Genomic DNA, 21,720 nt, shown 5'->3' on the forward strand with positions numbered 1-21,720 from the left:
ACATACAGACCGGTTCCCACTCACTGGCTGAGCGAGGCGCGGGAGCAACGCCGAGGGTTGCGATCCCGTTGCCGGTCCCGGTCCGGTACGGGGGCGACACTGAGGGTTGCGATCTGTTGCCGGACACGGAAAAAAAAAAAAAAAAGACAAAAAAGACAAAAAAAAAAAATGCATATTCTCAGACCCACCCGAGATCTGCTAAGTCAGAATCTCTGGAGCAGAGCCCAGCCATCTCTCTGTTAACAAACCCTGCAGGTGATTCTGTTGCGGATATGCACTAACATTTGACAACTGCTACCGGACACTATATCGTTTTATTTAGTCTTGTCATCGTATTATGTAGTGATTGATTTGTTGGTTTCAGGTTACAATGCCCTTTTAAGATATGAAGGATTTGAAAATGACTCTGGTCTGGACTTCTGGTGCAATATTTGTGGTTCTGATATCCACCCAGTTGGTTGGTGTGCAGCCAGCGGAAAACCTCTTGTTCCTCCTAGAAGTAAGTGGCTTAATTACCCTGACTGTAATTTTAAGTATGTGTACTTTAATGCTGTTTCACACATAGTAACATTAAAGTAATATAGAAATGAAAATTAAAATTTTTTGGTGTCAAGTAACTTTTGCCAGCAGGACATATACTTGTGTTGTCTATTGCTGTTACTTTTCAGAACCTTAATTAATTACTCCTAACAGGCAGGGAAATTTGTTACTATTTCTTAAACAAAAAATTTGTGAAGCAATTCTACTTTTCACTAAAGTATAACTGGTTATTTCTTGTTTTAGCCATTCAACATAAGTATACAAACTGGAAAGCTTTTCTAGTGAAACGACTTACTGGTGCCAAAACACTTCCTCCTGATTTCTCACAAAAGGTAAAAAAAAAAAAAATGGATCTCATAAAGGACTGAAGAGCTCTAAAACATTGGGTAACTTACAAGACTTTTAAGGAATTGTTTTAATTTTGTGAAACAGGTGATCTGTGTTAAAATCAAATGCATTCAGTATTTTTCACAATGCTAAAATTACTTGTAGACATTTGTCATGAATTCCAACCAGATTTTGTCTGCTTTCATTTCAAGGTTTCAGAGAGTATGCAGTATCCTTTCAAGCCTTGCATGAGAGTAGAAGTGGTTGACAAGAGGCATTTGTGTCGAACACGAGTGGCAGTGGTGGAAAGTGTAATTGGAGGAAGATTAAGGCTAGTGTATGAAGAGAGTGAAGATAGAACAGATGACTTCTGGTGCCACATGCACAGCCCGTTAATCCATCATATTGGTTGGTCTCGAAGCATAGGCCATCGGTTCAAAAGATCTGGTAAGCACCTATCCCAAGAACTCCTGTTGAAAGTATTGAGGCTGAATTATACTGCTTAGTTATTTTTCTCTACAGAATAGCATAGATCAAAAATAACATTCCAGTTGTTTGGGCTGCTTATTCTACCTTAATTAGAGAAGGTTCACACTATATTAGTGACCTAACTAATTCCTTTATATTCCTTCCACTTGCTCTCAATTCTACAATTTTTTTTACTCTTTTCTTATCTGGCCCATTTGAAAGACCTAAAGATAGCCTTTCCCTTTCCATTCAATCTTAATCAAAATAGCAAGATTAAATGTGGTTAGACTTGATACTAAACACGTTAAAACATGCTTCTAAAATTGTAATTTCCTAACTAGGGAATTAACCAGCATTCTAATTGGCTGAATGTACTTAATAGCATATGCACATTTACTCTGAAGAGAGAAAAGACTATTAAATGTAGAAGGCATGTCTTTTTGCCATGTTTTAGAGTATTACATACTTTGTGAGCTTGAAGCCTTCGAAGAAACGTGGTTTTTGGTCTTCTCACAAATGCTGACAGATTAGTATGTAACTTTTCCTTGTAGATATTACAAAGAAACAGGATGGACATTTTGATACACCACCACATTTATTTGCTAAGGTAAGAAGTTTTTATAAGAACCCTCATTTGTAAATTAGGTTTGAAAGAGGGTTGTGGGTTTTTTCCTAAAATTATGGAAATCACAATTACATTTGGTCACTTAAGAGGATTAAGACCTTGTAATCCATAGGTGTCACAAGTCTTTATTATAATTATTAAATTCTGTCTGTTTGTCTGATTTCTCTCTACTCCCTAATGGAAGTTTGAGTTATAATATTAGGTAGGTAGGTGAAGGCATCTGGAATACCTTTTCAAATTGGTAGTATTTTAATTATTAAAATGACAACATTTATAACAGAAGATGTGCTTTCATATAATTCTTTAGGTAAAAGAAGTAGACCAGAGTGGGGAATGGTTCAAGGAAGGAATGAAATTGGAAGCTATAGACCCATTAAATCTTTCTACGATATGTGTCGCAACCATTAGAAAGGTAAGAGAATAGGCTTTAAAATGTATAAATGCAGTTAGAGAAACTGGATTTAATCTAATAGGAGAAAGAGACCCCAAGCATATTCATTTTGACTTAAAATATATGTATATCTGTATCTTCAAAGGGGAGAAGGTTACTAGTAATTTCAAAATAAATTTGAATTCTCTTACCAGATCTTTTTTTATATGGCTCATTGTCTTCTCAGTAAGCATCAGAATCCACTGGGGAGCTTAAAAAAAAAAAGATACAGGTGACCACATCCCTTACTACTCCCTAACCCCCATTCTGATTTAATCAGTCAGGGTTGGGGCCCTAGCAGTGGCATTTTTTAAAGGTCCTAGGTGATTCTCACAACCATATTTAAGAACTACTGATCACGGCTGGCCAGTTAGCTCAGTTGATTAGAACATAGTGCTGATAACACCAAGGTCAAGGATTTGGATCCCTGTGCTAACCAGCTGCCAAAAAAAAAGAACCACTGATCCAGAATCTGTGTACACAAAGGTGTCACTTAAATTGTGATTTGCATTTTTTTTTTTTTTTTTTTTTCTGGCTGCTGGTCAGGGCAGAGATTTGCATTTTTTTTTTTCTGGCTGCTGGTCAGGGCAGAGAGTAATCTGCATTTCAACGCAGTTTAAAACCTTAAGTCAAAAGAATTAAAAACAGTTATGATAGCTGCCATGTTCCAAGTACCTGTGTTCAAGGTCACACAGCTAGATGTGACTGACTGCAAACCCTGTTCCTCTTAACCTGACTAGTGATCAGAACCACCTGATAAGATTTAAAATACTCATTTGTATGACCTCCAGACTTGCCTGTGCAATCAGAATTACAAGAAATTGCTCAGAAATCTGTATTTGTTTAACAAAAGGAAAAGAAAATTAAAAATTTTTTAGGTGATTCTGAGAATCAGCCAGGCGTGGGAACCAATGTCATTATTACAATGCCCTGCTTCTTAAAATGAGAATAAAGTGCCTAGTGAGTAGAATATCAAGCATCATTCAGAATACTTAATACTTTCTGTGCTAGGTTTTGTTTGGTCTTTTAAAAGCTTCCAGTATTATGGAATAAAGAAGGTAAGATGGATAAAAAGTTTAATACAAGATAGACTATAACTTAAGAGATACAAAGTACTGTTAGAATACAGAGAAAGGAGTGATTACATGTTCTCAGAGAAGTTAGAGAAAGCTTTATAGAAAAGAAAGCATTTGCAAACTGCATCTTGAAGGATGGGAACACTGGGCCCTGCAGTGATTCAGGATGAAACTGTGCCAATGGAAAGAGAATGCGCACAAAAAGCATAAAGATAGGAAGGTACAGGCCACATTTCAGAAATGGTGAATAGTTCACATACAATGCATATCCAAAAAGTTGCACTGGATATTCTGGTCAAGGGTTTTGTTTATAAGGAACAGAAGCCCACTCAAGTTAGCTCTAAGGACACAATGGGCAGTCTCACAGATATCCAAGGGCAGAGGGATGAGAACTGGAAAGACACAGACCCAGTAGTGTTCTCCCCATCTCTCAGGATCATCTTTTTCCCATCTCTGCTCTGAGTCTATGCCACTTTTCTTTCAGTCTTTCTCAGTTGGTCCCCTGCTCGCTCAGTCTGCACATGGGGGCCCAAGCCCTGTTTTGTATCACAGTCTTTCAGGTCTCAGCTCCCACCCATGACTTGACAACAGTCTCTGTGTCTGTTAATTCTAATTACTGAGAGAGAATCTAAATAGCTGGGCCCAGCTTTTGGCTTAGTTCCCTGCATGAAATATACTAGCTCCTGGTCCAGTCTGCTGTATTTAGAAGAAAGGAATCTCATGCGAATGGGGTGGTACTGTCCAGAGGTCTTAGGTAAAGCTGTGAAGCTTGAAGAATAAGTTACTGCACATGTCCAGTACAGTAGAGATAACTAGGAGAAAGGAACTTGGGGGCAGAGAATAAAAGATAAAGTGGGACTGGCCAGTGAAGTCAGTTGGTTAGAGTGTATTGCTAACGCAAAGGTCTCTATTAGCCAGCTGCCTCCCCCACCTCCCAAAAAAAAAAAAAAGATAATATGAAACCAGTAAAGTCTTTAAATGCTTGGTCAGGCCATCTGAGCAGTCTTTAATAGACGGGGCAAGTTGATGATCATCTCTGGCATGAACAGGTCATACTGAAGGAAAGTTTAACTGTGTAGAAGGGGAGATGTCCTTAGAGGACAGCTGAAAGCAGTAATATCAAACAAGATAGTCAAGGGAGAGATTAATGGCAAGGATAAAAAAAAGGGGGGACTGAATGTTTGAGGTGGAGTTTGGGAGACTTGGTCATTGATTACCTCTGAAGGAATGAGGAGTTGTTGGTTTGATGCCTTATACTAACTCTCAGAGAATATGTCTCAGTGTCCAGGAACCGAGACACCGGGGCGGGGAGAGGCAAACTCATGATCAAACTTTAAGAATTATTGGTGTAGACATTGATCATTGAAGGACTGGCTTTTGATGAGGTCCTCAAAGCAGAAAGAAAAGAGGTTTATCAGAAACTTGAAGGCTGGAGGCGAAAGGGCAACCACCGAAGGAATGCAGAAGGAATGATTAGAGAGGTGAGAAGATTGATCACTAGACGGTAATATGATTAGAGTCTGGGAGAAGATGTTTCAAGAAGTTAAGAATAGTCAACAGTATCAAGTACCGCAGTGAGGTTGAAGTTTGAAGAGGGTAGGTGCTGGGGGAAAAGGTATTGGATTGGGCAAGCTAAGGTTATTGGTGAATTTAGCAGTTTAGATAAGGACAAAAATTAGACTACAAGGAGTTACATAGTATAACATAGGAGTTTCATAGTGAAGACTATACAGAGTTCATTGTACTAGTCTACATCTTTTCTGTAAGTTTGAACCTATTTCAAAATAAAATCTTTCTTGTGTAATAAAAATTGGGAAACATTAGCCTACAATAGATGGTGTCTTAGGAGCCAGGTCCTAGTGGTAATAGGGCAAGATGGAGAAGTTTGTCTTAGTTAAGAAAAGGAGGGGGTACTAACTGTTACAACAATCTGAGGCATGAAGAAACGGAGTAAGAGTACCCTTCCACGGGCCAGCCTTAGTATCTGTCTTAGAGGAGCATGATTATCTCTAGCAGGAGAGGTCAAGTTGCAGCTTACAGAAGGTGGAGAAGGTTTGGAAAAACTCCTCTATGTGATAAATTAGAAGGAAAGAAGAAAAGCTATTAGTAAGACTTAGAGCCTAGTTGAGACTAGATAGTTAATTTAAAAGAACACTCAGCCCAATTTCATGATGCCACAAGAGCAGGCAGCTTTAGCCATTGACAGAAGCACTGTTTTTCCCAGACCTGTGAAATCTCTTCCGTGTAACACTGCTTTTGTTTCTGGTTCACACTAGAATTTACATAGGTTTTTTATTATACTGTAACTTCTGTTATTTAACATAATTCAATAGAAAAGCATTTTTTACTTTTAAGAGACCTTTATATAATAGCTTTACCTTTCTTTTAGAATGTCACTTAATTTAAAGTATCATTTTTATAATAATGGAATCTAACTTCAAATACTTGGGATTCTCTTAATTTAAAAGGTGCTAGCTGACGGATTCCTGATGATTGGGATTGATGGCTCAGAAGCAGCAGATGGATCTGACTGGTTCTGTTATCATGCAACCTCTCCTTCTATTTTCCCTGTTGGTTTCTGTGAAATTAACATGATTGAACTTACTCCACCCAGAGGTACTTTATCCTAATATAAACACTGGGGGTTTTTTCCTTTTTTTTTTTTTTTTTTTTTTTGTCCTTTTTGAGACCGGCCGCACCACGCTCAGCCAGTGAGCACTGTGAGCGCACCGGTCATCCCTATATAGGATCCGAACCCACGGCGGGAGCGCTACTGCGCTCCCAGTGCCGCACTCTCCCGAGTGCACCACGGGCTCGGCCCTAAACACTGGGTTTTAATCCTTGCTTTCTTCTTACACGGTATCTGCTTACAACCTTGAACACAGCCCTAAATTTTCTTGCTCTGTGAATATATATATAAGGTTCAGCATCTCTAATCCAAAATCTGATATGCTTCAATATCCAAAACTTTTTGAGTGCCGACATGACACCACAAATGGAAAATTCCACACCTGACCTCATGTGATAAGTCATCTGTTTCATGCACAAAATTGTTAAAAGTTCTGTATAAAGCTATGTGTATAAGGGTATATGAAACATAAATGAATTTCTTATTTAGACTTGGGTCTCATCCCCAAGATATCTCATTATGTATATGCAAATATTCCAAAATCTGAAAAAGTCTGAAATCCGAAACACTTCTAGTTTTAAGCATTTTGGTAAGAGATGCTCACCTGTGTAATTTGTGTATCTATGTATAGATAAACATACATATATATACAAGAACTTGGGGTGCTTGAAAAACAAATCACTGTTCTAGCTAGATTTAATAAATTATATTAGTGTAGAATTTTTCCTGAGCATCTCTGTACGTTTTATAACATAAATTGGTATTCTCAAACCCTGTTGAGACTATGATATAGGCCCAACGGGCTATTCCATCCATAAGCATTTTTTTAAAATAGGTGCTTTAGCCTTTGAGGGAGAGAAGTTTCCATCTTTAGATTACCACATGGCTTTTTAAAAGGAGTTATGTCTATTTTTAACTCTCATGGCTTACACAATGTTTTTCCTAATTTTGATATCTGAGCCATGGGTTTTTCTCTAAGAAAAGAAGGGAAAGAGCTAAAACAGAGATCTATAAAAATAGTATTTGCTCAGCTAGTTTTCTTGCAAAGAAAGAAAAATACCACTTCAAAGTGTTAAATACTAAACTGTGCTAAAGCCTAAGATTGAAAAAAGTGAACAGAGAAGAGAGTCACTTTTTCCTTAGGGTAAGTAGGCGCACCAATGTGTCTAGAAAAGGGGGAAAATCTGTATAACGTGGAGGAATTACTGCACTCAACAGTATTGGACCATGAGTTAAAAGTTTATCATATAATCTGAAATATGAGATTTTGTGTACTGAGTTACCTTTTATCTGCATTTTAATATTATGCTTATTTTAAATGAACTGCTACTTAAGCTAGTCGTGTTTTTTAGGTTACACAAAACTTCCTTTTAAATGGTTTGACTACCTCAGGGAAACTGGCTCCATTGCAGCACCAGTAAAACTATTTAATAAGGTAAATTTAAATGGCAGCATAATAATTGCGGGGGTGGGGAGGTTGATGCCCCACAATTGCAAATCGTTGTTGATCAAAATGTCTTCACCTTATGTTAGAATTTCTTGCTGGAGATTAATCTAAATATATATATATAGTAATGAAACAATATAAATATTTTCTTAGGTATCAAAACTTATTTCCAAACTATGTTTCATTTTTACTCTGAGTGAGGTATAAATGAATACATTTTTTAACTAGTTCTTAAATATTTCATCTTCCATAAAATGTTTAAATAATTAAAGAATTATTTGGGATTTTTGGTTGAAAGTATGTTATTTGGCTGCATTGCTTCTATTTTTTGCTTTGTTAGTGACAATGGAGTTGTGCATTCTTCTTTACACCAGTGTTAATGTTTTGCTTCTCTGTGTCAGGATGTTCCAAATCACGGATTTCGTGTAGGAATGAAATTAGAAGCAGTAGATCTCATGGAGCCTCGTTTAATATGTGTAGCCACAGTAACTCGAATTATTCATCGTCTCTTGAGGATACATTTTGATGGATGGGAAGAAGAATATGATCAGTGGGTAGACTGTGAGTCCCCTGACCTCTATCCTGTAGGGTGGTGTCAGTTAACTGGATATCAACTACAGCCTCCAGCATCACAGTGTAAGTTGATATACAGAAAAAGTCTCCTTTTGTTTAAAAAAAAAAAAATCAGTTCTTCTGAGGACTGTCTTACATAAGTCATCTTGTGAGCTCACAGGACAAGAATATACCTATGTCTGATTGGTTGCCAGGTAAGGTATTAAGATTCAATGACAACGTCACAGAATCAGACCATGTGTACCATGGCAGTGTGAACTCAGTAGTCAGTTACATAATGACTGTAGCCACAACAGTCACCAAATTAAACTAAACTTACTGTTTTATTGAGTCTTAAATTACAGGCTAAAAATTTATTGGTATATAATTACTGTTGAGTAAATAGTGAAATCTGTCTGGTATTGAGACTCATGGTTTTATAGGAACAAGTACCCTTGTTTTCAAAGCATCATGTACTTTTATAAGCATAATAGTCTTGGTAAAGATATTTTGTCTAAGGGAGTTGTAAGCAATTATTTGGTACCAATTTTCCCTTTTATTTTTCAGCATCAAGAGAAAGCCAAACAGTTTCATCAAAACAGAAGAAAAAGGCTAAGTCCCAGCAATACAAAGGACATAAGAAAAGTGGGTCACCACATGGTGTTCACGTACATTTTCTAATTGTTAACCAATTGGGGTCACAGGATTCTTGCACAGAAAATGCTATCCCTTGTGAAAACTGATGATTGTGCGTTGTGTTTGCTTAAATTTAAAGGTGCAGTATGCCATAAAAGGCAAACCTTTTCAGTAATGAGAAACGCTTATATTTTAATTGACAGGAAAAATTGTTACTGTGGTATTTAAAGCATACATGGTAAAGAGTACAGCTATGAATGATTCTTGAAATAATATGTAAACCTACTGAAAGTTAATCCTTTTTTTAAAACTTTTTATTTATAAAATGCAAATGATTGATGCTTACAATTCTTGGAGCCTGATAAAGCCATCTTCTTATACAGCACAACTCTCTTCCTAGAATGTTTCTTGTAAGAAATTCAGGATGATGGCTAATAAAGTTAGGCTTAAGCAAATTTTTCTAAATATGCTTTCTGTGATATATTTTACCTTATAAAATATATTGATAGCTGTATTTGATTCTTTTAAAATCTTTTTTCCCCCACCATAGAAAGCCACAGGTTTTTCTCTTCATGAAACCTGTCATGATATATTTCATTCTGAGATAAGGTTATTTTTATGTAAAGATATTTTTAAAAGTAAATAGTACACTTGAGTTTTAAAACTGAAACAGGTTTTTCCAGGTGACATGCCATGTGTTCAGATAAGTTCTGCTCTGTCTCATTAACAATCAAGAGACTGAAGCAGCATAACAAGTCAAAGATACTCTATTCTTACCTTTCTGATTATAGTTGTTCGTGTATTTACTTATAATTTTTTAAATGGGGAACTTAAAAACTTCTATTACCCTGTAGTGGTGCTTTGAAAAACAAGTTTCTTCCCACCTTGAAACCCAAATCAGCTTCACACTGGTAATGACCTGCGGGCCTGTTTCTTGCCCTGTCTTTTATAGGCATAAGCCTCCTGTAGGCCCAGAATTATTTTGCTTATCAGCTGTTTGCCAGGTCTGATATTCACCTAAAAGAACTTTAGAGAGTATTGACAGACCAGTCAGATCAAAATGAGTCTCTGTTTACCTGGAAATGACTAGGAAGAATTCGCATGGGAACTTTATGTCAGTGGACTAACCATAGCAGGTGTGATCACTAAGCTTTCTATAAGTGATTAGTCCAAGTTGCTTTATCCTGTCTTTTCACTTTCTGTTGGGTAAGACTTTGAGATTTCAGAGTTTTCTTTCTAAGATGTCAAATTAAGAACAGTTTTTTTTACTCAGTGGCTGTATGACATACTTTTTAGAAATAATTTATGAATGTTGTGTATACAATTCATGTGACTCATTCAGTGTGATTCTTGCAGGGTTTGTTTCTGACTTTTGGAGTTTAAGTTATCTTGAATCAACGGGCTAGTGACATGGGAAGAAATATGCAATTAATGAAGTAATAATATCAGTACCCCAGTTTTTTTTGTGTGTGTAGTGTTTTTTTGTTTGTTTGTTTTGTTTTTTTTAAACATGATCGGTAAGGGGATCTTAACCCTTGACTTGGTGTTGTCAGCACCACGCTCTCCCAAGTGAGCTAACTGGCCATCCCTATATAGGGATCCAAACCCGTGACCTTAGTGTGATTAGCACCACACACTCCCAAGTGAGCCACGGGCCAGCCCTAGTACCCCAGTTTTTATTGACACTTATCATTACCAGATTTCTGGATTAGCTGGGAAAATGAATTTAGCTGTAAATGTGTAGCGTATTTCTTAATTGTGATGTTTTAACAGCCCTTAATATTATGACATCTTACCTAATGCCTTTAAATTTTCCATTGGGCATAGAAAGGAAAAGAACTACGGACCTACGATCCCATATGAGAAACCCTTGGGGCCATTCAGATAACCTATACTGGCCAGCCACCAAAAAAAAAAAAGAAAACTCTTGGGGCCAGGTGTGGTTTGGAATTCAGAATTTTTTGGATTTTAGAAAAGAGATATGGTGTCTGTAGCATATATTATATCACACCCCTTGCAGACTCTGGAGCATTTTCTGAAGCAAAATTTGTATTAATATTTACATTAAATAGACCAAATAAAGGTTATAAATACTATCACCAAGTGAGGTATGGTTTTGTTGCCAAATTTCACAAAAAGCTTTTTGAATGTTGGAATTGAGGATAAGGAATTGTAGTACCAGATTTAGAAGCAGCAGTTTTCATTATAAGGGTACTTGCTTGCTCCTTTTTTTTTTTTTTTATGTTACTCAGCCAACAGTTTATTAGAAATTTTTCCCACAAAACTTTGCCCAAATAAGAAAGAATTTGGGGTTTAGAAACACAAGTCATCCATCGCAAGCAGACATATCAATAGCAGATGGACTACCAAACCTTTTACCTGTTCTTAAGTTTGCGTGTTGATTATTGTGTTCTGGCTCTGTTTCATGTTACAGCTCTTTGGTCTTTCTGTACTTAAAAACGTCCGTCAGTATGTTCTTTGGTACTGCTTATTATTTTACAGAAATAGTTGATTGGCTTCATGGTTCTAGCTTGTTTCGTAATGAGCTGTGTACATGCTATAAAGGGATAGTTTTTTTTGGTTTTGGTTTTGTTTTTTAAAGATGACTAGTTGGGGATCTTAACCCTTGACTTGGTGTTTTGTTGTCAGCACCGCGCTCTCCCAAGTGAGCCATGGGCTGGTCCTTAAAGGGATCATTATTAACTAGCACTTTCGAAAATAAGAGTAATATTCTGCCAAGAGGATCATATAGACTGTCTAATCTCAAAAGCCTCTTTTTCTTAAGGTGTAGTACTTAGAACAGGAAAAGCAGTATTAATTTCTGTTTTAAATTTCACCATTATCAGGAGCTACTGTAAGTCATAGGAGTGGGGGATTTCTGCTTGCATTATTACCTCTAAATATGTGGTATATTAGAAAAAGCCTAAGTGATTGCTGCATGTGATTTTGGTTTGGCAGTTGAGAATTAATTGGGTGTGTACTTACTGGTAGCTTAGTTTCTAGATCATTTTACATAGCAATACTGTCTTACTTAGATTTATCTCTTAGTTCTTATTTTGTGAAACATGATTTCTGATTGCTCCTATCTGGGTCATTGTATACTCTGGAAGAAAACAGACTTAACTTATAGTCACAGAGATATGTAAGTATCCTTCAGTTTTCAATCTGATTAATGCCCTATGCTTGATCATTCAGTATTTACAAAGTTCAGAGTATTTTTTTTGGTTGGTGAAAGCGTTGTACAAGTCTTGGAAGGATTATATGTGCTTATGAATAGAGTGCGATAAATTTGTTTCAAAAGAAATTAGATTGCTTAAGAACTTGCAGTCTAATAAGCTTTGAATTTTTGGAAGTACTCATCAGAATGAGAATTACAAGTATTTTCTAAAAGAATAGATTGTTACACCAAGGTCAGGTGCAAAACGGAAAAAAAAGAAGTGGATTGTAAACTAAGAGTTAGGGGGAGACATTTTATATCAATAAAATCCTGCCACTCACATAATAAATTTAAATTGTTTCACTCTGATTTCTCTCTCAAGGCCAGTGTTGGGGCTTATTTGGAAAGTGAAATGCTACCCTAAAAACAGTGTTTTGAGACCCTGTCTCTCATCCATTGGGTTTTCACTACACCTCAAGATGAGATTTTTTTGAAAGAAATTAGCTATTCTCCACACTAAATGTTCTCTATAGTTCATTTTGCTTTGTTTTGTTTTAAATTTATTTGAGACTCAGGACCAGGATTACCAGATTCTCCAAGAGTAGAAACAGTCTCCCCCATCATTCACCACCAAAACACACACACTCTTTCTCTCACTCACTCACTCCCTTTTTTGGAAATACAAACCTTGCATAGCTGGTTCTCTTTTCCGAGCATCCTATGCAACACAACTTTCCTAGTTATATAATGCACTTTTCTTACCACGCATGTAAGTAGAAGCTTACTTTAGTCTGACTTGATATTTAGAGAGGAAGATGCCAGTTGGGAAGAAGCCTGTCTGTTTGTCGAGCCTGCCCATGACAGGCGGGCTGCGGAGGAGCTTCTCTGGTGACGAAGAGTTGACTCCTCCTCCATATCGAACCCTTCCAGCACAGACAGCCCTGGAGGCCTTCCCACCTCCCAGCACTAGCCGAGAGTTCAGTCCCAGCTTCAAAACAGGTAATTAGTCACCTCAGCACCTCAGGTATCACAGAGGGTAAAAGTACTGGGTAGGGTGGTGGGAGACAAAGCATGGTCTGCCATGACAGATGCTGACTCATTAAATTTTTTTTTCTTTCAACTAAAAAATTCATTTTCGCTAGTTCTTAGCAGTCACTTCACTAAAACGAGTCATCACAGAACAATTTTTATTTTGTTGTAAAACACTTCTAGCTTCAAATTAGGGCAAAGTTATAATTCCATTTTGTGGAATTGTGAGGCAACTTGTAATATTTCATGGTTTCATTAAAATGGTTGAACGTTTCGCATTGCAGAATTCTGTGTGAATTGACTTGGGGGAGAAATGTGTCATTAGGTATCAGTTTGATTGATCACATTCAAAAATGAGGCTTTGTTCATAGCATTCCATAGTGTCTCATTCATGGGAAGGATAAGTTTTGAGTTCCAGTGTAATTTTAGTTTTGGTAGTAACATTACCAGTCTTAATTGAATAACAGATTTGGATATATGATATCCATATAACTTTAGTGTTGGATTTGAGTGGTTTATTTTCTTAATTTCATATTTATGTGTGGATAGTGATTATGTAAATGACATTTGAGTTTAACTGGTTAGGGCAAGGGTAGTAGATTATAAGGAAGACTGCAGAAGGTTTTGCCCTTTGTAATTGCTCATAACAAATGTGGAATTCTCAGTTATCAGGAGGGCTTTACTTGAGACATGAGTACAGATCATTCAGCTTCAAAGCCAAAGTGGTATCTGCCTTGGCATATATTCTGTCATATCCTAATTATGACTTTTAAACTAAATTGTTTCATATAAGTAGCATTCTTTAAAATGGCCTTTGTGTGTTAAAAACTTAGATGTGACTTAGTACATAGCTTTGTTTTATTCTCAATTCTTCCGTTTGCTGATATTTTTACACCTGAAGTTAGCAGCCACTATTTTTTTTCCTTCTCTTTTGCCATTTTAGGATGTGTTCTTTAGCTTTTACCTTCCTCACAGTATATTAGGTCATCTTGGTCTTTCCCAGTCTATTTCTCTGAAGATGACTGATACCTTTAAATCCAGAGGAAATTATAATACTTTATTTGTATGAAAAACAGATTAGGATTGCACGTTACCTGCTCTTTAATGGAAAAACATCAAAGTATCTAAAGAGCATTACAATTTCTTTTCTTGTTTGTTTAACTTTTTTTTTCTTTTGCACTTGTTTTTTATGAGTCTGCTTTTACCTAATCAAGTTTGCATTTTGAGTTCTGAATATATTTGAATTTTAATTGGATTTTGGATGTGTTTTCTTTAAATGTTAGACTGATTTTGAAGGCGTGTATTACATTTTGTGACAGTTTACTCATTCCTGTAAAACAAAACTTGACTTCTGGGATTGACAAAACCAGGAACTTAGAGTGGATGTACTAGATGGAACCCACATGGCCTACTATGTGATTTTTTTCTTCCACTGTTGTCTGTGATATCTTCTGAGCTGGGGGCACATCTTGTGGGACTTGGTGTGATTTTACTCTGGTAAGATCATGTAGGGATTACCTTGCTACCTTAACTATCTGAAAGCTACAGTTTGATTAGCTGTTGAGAGAGTTTATTATTTATGAGCTTTGTAGCTGGGAAAATGTGATTTTGGTTAGTGATTAGTGCAACAAAGTGACTTCCTTTTAAAAACAAAGCATTTGTGTAGAAAAAGACATTCAGCCACAGCATCTATTTTATTTCATCCATTATTCATTGAAAATAAGGCCTGGAAAGGATAAATGGCAAGTGTGAAAATATCAGACAGGCTTTATTTTTAGATTCCATGAAAACAATGCAACTTTGCATTAAAACATTCCACATCTGAGTGAGTGGTTTCACCTTTATCTTGAGTGACTTTTTTTTAAGCGCATCATTTCCATATTTTAACATGATTAAGAACATAATCCAGAAATTGGCTGTTAGCAATAAATGCAGATAGCTTCAGGATGTGCTTTAGAATATGTTTATCTTTCTTACATTTAAAAAAAAAATTCATTTGAGTGGAACTGTTTGATCTTGAAGCACAGTAATGCTTTTCTCATTCATTTAGCCATCGATCGTCACATAACAAGATATTGTTTTAATCAACCTTTTATTGTGGGTACTGCACCTTTAATGAAACTTGGGCTTTGTGCACCTTTAAGGAAACGTGGGTTTTTATTTTCTTTTCCATGTGTTTATTTTTGTGGTATTGTTAAAATGTTTCTAACAATTAATGCATGTTTGTTAGATTTGAAGGATAACATACATTTGACATGGTTCTCTGTTAAAGCATTTTTATTAAGTAATTTTTTAAAGAAAGGAAGAACTGACCAGTTTTGTATGCTTTCCCTTTCAACAGTCTGATTGGTGTTCGTTTTGCTGTTATTATACCCATAGTGTATTCACTTTTCTGTCTTTGGGCTATTACATTTTTTACCAATACCAAAATAAGCACCAAAATAAAATAAATTGCCATCTCTCAAAAGATTATTCTTTTTTTTATTCCCAAAAGATTATTCTTTTAATTAGTAATTAGATGTCAGAGGCCTTTTTTTTTTTTAAAGATGATCAGTAACGGGATCTTGACTTAGTGTTGTCAGTACCACACTCTCCCAAGTGAGCCACGGGCCGGCCCACAGGCCATTATTTTGAAATTAATCTTTTGCAACTAAAATCAAGAGATGAACTGTTTTCTGTGACTTCACTATTTGACTTTAAAAGTGTAGCCATTTTAATATTGTTCCATCTGGCAACACTTTTGTTTCATGAAAAACTTAAATTGCTTACTACCCATCTAAATACTCTTAAGTCCTAGCTCCCCTCATAGATTGACTTTTTTTCTAGTATGAGCAGTTCCCAGTTTATATTCCATATATATATGCATCCTCTCACTCCAACCGTTAATGAAAAGATACATAATGGACAAAAGAAAAACAAAGTTTACCTTTGATTTGTAGCCAGATGCGTGCAGGAACAGCAGGAGTGTGGCAAGCTCATTGGTAAATAGGGCACTCAGGATGCCCAGGGTGGTGGGTAGCAGCCAGTGAGTTCCCACTGAACATCAAGGGTACTTCAAAAAGATCATGGAAAGATTCTTAGTGTCTTTTTTTTTCTTTCTTATTATCTTTTAATTCTATTTTTCCACAAACTTTTTGAAGTACCCTCATAGTAGGCTTATGTTATGTGAATACTCTTTTTTCAAAGTATTCAGTAAAATTTAAGAACAACCATGGGGCCCAGGCAAGGTGGGGAAGAGCACAGATCGTGACCTCTGATTTAGCAGATCTGTGTGTGCTGAAGTTGGGGGCGAAGATTAGCATTGTTCACCATGGGACTAGATTCCAGCGGAGGGATTAGCATAAGAGACCACCTTGCTTGTTCTTTCCATTATTTGAAATTTTACCAATTCAGTTTTGGTTAAACAGTAATTTCTTAAGAAACCTGAACACATCTTTGAGAGGTTGGTAGGTATTTAAACTAGTTTCTAACACCTAACTAAGATTATTTTCATTAGAAGAGTAGGGGGGATGGCTGGTTAGCTCAGCTGGTAAGAGCATGGTGTTGTTAACACCAAAGTCAAGGATTTGGATCCCTGTATGGCCAGCCACCAAAATCAAAAAAAGAAAAGTAGGAAAGAACTTTTTCAAAGGGAGAAGTTCTGTAGGGGGTAGCATAGGCTTTAAGGAAAGGATGTAGGGCAGCCTGATAGTACTGGGTAATTAGGTTAAGGGGTAGTAACAACTTAAGAGGGGCTTATAAAAGGAAATAGGAAAATCTCAGAGTTAAACTTGGCCTAACATTTTTGCCTAAGACCAGTTTTGGGCCCAGCATAGATGAGATTTCTCTCTCTTCATCCTTGATTACGCATTAGAAAGAGCCCTCCTGCCACTAAAAGTTCTGACTAGCATGACTTCTGTGGCTACCCAGAAACCTAAGCCCCACTTAAAATATTGGAAACTGAAAAACAGCTTTCCATAGAAATAAAAACATATTGGAACATGAACCGTTCATAAATTGAGGACTACCTAACTGTTGGTTTGTTTTCGTTAAAAAGCAAGTTACCAGATAAGAACACAGGCAGGCACAGGCAGGCAGTAAACACTACTAAGTTAACACTACTGTTACTTCTAACATTGGACATGTTAGAAGTTTTTATATCGGTGATTTTCACATCGCTCAAGTCAATAAACTTTTATTAACTAAAATGATTAGTCAGGTTTTTCATGATTTTAGTTTCAATTATAGGACTTTACTTAATATCAGATTTGTTTGTGTCAACATATTATAGATAATATATTATTTAATGTCAGATTTATATCTTTTTCCTTCATTAATAAAGGCACTCTTTGGGGATAATCAGATTATACTAAAGTCATGTTTATTGTGTTGTTACTTATTAAATATACCTCAGAACCATGCAGGAAATATGTCATTGTTTGTATAGACATTGACTAAAAGTGAATACTTGAGAAAAATTCTAATTAGTCTAATTAGTGAGCAATATTACCTTGAACATTCTGTGGCAGATATCCATTGTGCAGTGTCCAATATGTAGTATTGTTTCTTTTCAGAACATTCTTTGACTGTTGATATACTTTGAAAATTAAAATTAGATGAATGTTTATACTTCAGAGGTTTAATATTAAGATTTCATAATCTTATTAACTATAAAGCTGATGGAACATGAAGATTAAAGGCAGTCTGAATATTCTAAGAAGGCTTAATAACATCCCCTATATGTATTTCTCTTTCATACAGTGACTACATTGCAGCTGAAGGAGGAGTTACTAGATGGAGAGGATTATAATTTCCTTCAAGGAGCATCTGATCAGGAAAGCAATGGTTCTGCCAACTTCTACATCAAGCAGGAGCCATAACGTGGCTCAGAAACTGAGGGCGGGAGGGGAAGCATTTTACACAGGACTGATTTATAATCAACTCAGCTGTACAGCGGGGCTATTTTACTGGGACATTTTGCTAAACAGAAAATTTCAGTTCCAGATTTTTCAGGTGGGTAGGGAAACTATTTTAGTCGGGGGGGGGGGAGGGAATTTTTCAATTTATAAAGATGGACAATTTTTGTGTTGTTTTGAAGCTTTTGAAAGAATTTTGTAATATTTTCCAACTTTGGATTTATGTGCATTGTTAACAAGAACTGAAATTCTAACTTTTTTGGTAAGATTAAAGTGTAGGTAGCAGGATTGAAGGAAATGATTTAAGAAGGATATAGTTGTAAATGCAAATGAACTGTCATTACAAATGAACCTTTTTGGTACCTGTTGGGAGACTTTGGGATTTTAGAAGTTAGGCCAGTCACATCTCCAGCTTCCTTTGCTGCAGAAATATGCAACTGACCCCCTCATGGAGGGCTCATCACCACATAGATCATGGAAGGGGTAATTAATTATTCTTGTCGGCATTTTATTGTAGCCCATTTTAAATGTTTGTACAGAAATGTTTTTCATTCTGTGAAAATTTATTTGGAGTTCTGTATGAAACTGGAAGAACTCTGGATACTTTTATATGTTCTCTTTTAGTTAAAAAATGAGTAAAATTATCCTAACACTAAAGTGTTAAACTGGAATGGTTGACAAGATATACAGGATCTCAGTCTACATGATGAGGAGTTGGGAAAAATGCAATACTGTCCTGTTTTTTATTTTCCTTAACTAAAAAATGCCCCACAAAAGGGACTCTGATCAGTTCTTTGCCATTTCCCTCCATCTGTGAGATAACAACTTGGCATAACCACACCCCAAAACAAATGTTCTTTCTGTACCACCAGAAGAATCAAATTAAAAGTTGTCCAAAGCCAAAATAAGTTTAGATTTCGAAATCATTCCAGCTCTGCTTTTAACTATCCTGGATCTGTTAGAAAATTAATTTGAAAGAGAATTTAATTTTTTTGAATTCCATATGTACAGTATGAATTGTCTTTAATTGTATTCAGAATTTATTTTAACAGTAATAACTGATTTGGACCATTTTGAACATTCCCTATTTTAAAATTTACATGGCTTCCTTTAAAAAGAGGATACAAGGGTAAATTGGTGAAAGGTTTGCTCTCTGCATTTTCTGACTTTCTACTGAGTTGTGACTGAATGAGAGCTCAAGCGTTTACCAGTGAGGTTCATAAACTAAACTCTCAGGAATTAATTGCATCTGTTCTAGAAGTGCTTCTGGGTCTTAGCCTGGCCTCTTCAGAGTGGTAATATTGACCATCTCCTCTGGAATATAGGTAGGGCTAATTAGAAATTAATCAAAATGATTAACCTCTACAGTCCTTCAGCCTATGGAATGCTTTAACAAATGTTAATGGAAAGCCCCAGGAGACCATTTTAGGTAAGATTTTTGTTTGAATTTTAAAATGCATAGAACGTTAAAAACCAGCAATTTATTTTCTAAAATAGTGCTCTACTTTTGGGAATAATAGCATTGGTAATACGCACAGGTTTACCTCATTCTATGCAAGAGGGGTTAATAATACAAGGTTTTGTAGTAGCTACTGGAAGTAAAATTTGTTACTTAATAGTATAAGAATGTATGGAATTGCATGTCACCATTTCTTAATACTGACTCTTTGGGGCATAAATGCAGATCACATCAACACAAGTTGATTCTCGTGTGTCAAATATATGTGAATTAGCTGTTAACTTACTGGATATTTATCTTAAACAACATTGCTGAGAGGGACCTACTGTAAATGTGACATCCTCACTCTTCCCACATCTTTAACTTTGAAGAATCTTCCCATTAACTTAAAGCCTAAAAGAGTTCCAAAGTAAGGGTTACAGCAGTCTTTATTCTCAGGCTCAGTGAATCAAACCCAGGACTCTGATTCCAAAATACGGGCGCAAGAAGCCTGTCGTATGGTGTGCTCTATCAGTACCTTGGGTTTAGGGGCTCTATGGGGAACTGAATAAACCAGGAGGGATATGACTGAGAGCCAGTCAATCCTGGTAATTAGTTCTGTGAAATGCTCATTTGTAGCCAGGTGTCATAAGCTTCCAATTATAAGCAAAACCTGGCTCGGAGTGTTTTAGAATTTCCCAGCTAGTCATGAAGTGTTTCTTGTCTTGATCCCGTGACCAATAGTTAAAGGTTGGTAAGGACTTCCTACAGTCTAAATATAATCTGAAGCCCTCTTCATTGTTCAGACTCTAACTCCTCCTGCTGATGAACAGAAAATAAGTTAATGCAGAGGAGATTTATGTCTTAGCCATAACGCCACTTGTACAACTCAATAGCCCCAAACTCTTTACAGTTCAAATGTACTGCTGACCTTGGTTTTCATTTTGTTTTTTGTTTTTTTTTTCCCTGTTAGGATTATTTGGGGATTTTTGGTAGTTTAAACTCTTTAACCTTTTCCTTGCTGTGTATGAGGAAAGCTAAAGCTGTTATCAACTTGTTATTCTACGGATACTAACACGGGTTTTCAGTGTTTGTTTGTTTTTATTATTATTAATTTTGCGTGATGTGAATACCCTCTCCCATCAATATTTGTATTATGGTGCTATATATTTGGTAATGATCCTTTAATATTGGGAAGGGATTTTAAAAATACTGTGATTAAACTGGGTTTCTTCCTTTGATTTTCATATTTTAAATAAAGCCACAGTCATTTATACAAAAGAAAAGCATCTGTCCCTAGGCAAATCTTTTGAGGACAGAGGTCAAAAAAGTAAACTGCATAAGGTTTTTACATCATTTCTGTATGTATTTGGTATATAGATCAATATCTGTACAAATTTAATCTTTTATTTTCTTGGTAACTTGTGATTATTGAGAAAGTGTTTAAAACTTTCTCATGAAGTGTATATAATGGCGTGAAAAATTCCTTCGGAGAAATTTATGTTCTTTTCATTTTTACCAAATTGCAAATTTTCAGCATGGATGTGAAAAGCATTAAAATTATAACTTTGTGTACAAGATGAAAATAATTCACTAAATTTGCCCTTTTTTACACAAAATAAAACGTTAAAGTTAAGCTGTATTTGAGCAGTTCTTTAATGTGCTTTGGTTGGGGGGGGTTCTTTATTCAAGGGCCGGCCCGTGGCTCACTTGGAAGAGTGTGGTGCTGATAACACCAAGGCCACGGGTTCGGGTCCCTATATAGGGACGGCCGGTTAGGTCACTTGGGAGAGCGTGGTGCTGACAACACCAAATCAAGCATTAAGATCCAATGCCCTTACCAGTCATGTTTAAAAAAAAAAAAAAAAATTGAGTGCCTTCTGTAAGCAGTTGGATCAGTTCTTTCCTCAAGGACCATGTAATTTAATAAGGTAAACAAGCACCTGAGTGCTGTGAGGAAGAACTTTAACAACTGGCTGGCAAGGGAGGAAGAGAATATGGATAGACGTATGGACAAGTTTGCACAGGAGCTGGGATTTCACAGACAGGGAAGGAAAGGGCAAAAACCACAGCAGGAGTAGAGATGAGTGTGGACCATTGATGGGGCAATTAAATCACCTTAGCTAGAACATCATGTTTGGGGTAGCATGCTTGGTAGGATGACTTTTTTTTCCCCCAGCAGCAGAATTAATAGAATGTAAATAGAGTATCCCAGCTAGCTCTTGCAGTCTACATTAAAAGGGGATGCAAAAAAGTCCTTTACCAACAGCTGGTTCTTTGGAAAATTATTTAACTTTACTGCAAAACCAATTTGTAGAGAATTTTATTACTTGGAAAAGGATATGAAAGATAGTAATGAGATGGATGGGTCTCTTCAGGGGTTAATTTCACACTTTAGAAAAATGTAACGCATTCCAAGAAAAACAAAAGCAGAACCTAATTTCTGCCCTGCTTTCTACCTTAAATGGCTT

General features: G+C 36.3%; 1 protein-coding gene across 3 annotated transcripts in view; it reads left to right on the forward strand.

Moving 5' to 3' along the window:
* The window catches only part of MBTD1 (mbt domain containing 1), a 67,262-nt gene extending 46,371 nt beyond the window's left edge, over positions 1–20,891 (forward strand). For all 3 annotated transcript variants that reach the window (XM_008568293.1, XM_008568292.1, XM_008568294.1), the window contains 10 exons: positions 365–499; positions 784–872; positions 1,080–1,314; positions 1,887–1,942; positions 2,268–2,372; positions 5,935–6,082; positions 7,448–7,530; positions 7,944–8,178; positions 8,662–8,739; positions 17,657–20,891. In XM_008568293.1, coding sequence (XP_008566515.1) covers positions 365–499; positions 784–872; positions 1,080–1,314; positions 1,887–1,942; positions 2,268–2,372; positions 5,935–6,082; positions 7,448–7,530; positions 7,944–8,178; positions 8,662–8,739; positions 17,657–17,775 — 1,283 coding nt within the window. In that variant the 3' untranslated portion in view covers positions 17,776–20,891. The remainder of the gene's footprint in view (positions 1–364; positions 500–783; positions 873–1,079; positions 1,315–1,886; positions 1,943–2,267; positions 2,373–5,934; positions 6,083–7,447; positions 7,531–7,943; positions 8,179–8,661; positions 8,740–17,656) is intronic.
* Positions 20,892–21,720: the final 829 nt, after the last annotated feature.

Source organism: Galeopterus variegatus, unplaced genomic scaffold (genome assembly GCF_000696425.1).
Source record: "Galeopterus variegatus unplaced genomic scaffold, G_variegatus-3.0.2 Scaffold395, whole genome shotgun sequence".
NCBI lineage: Eukaryota > Metazoa > Chordata > Mammalia > Dermoptera > Cynocephalidae > Galeopterus > Galeopterus variegatus.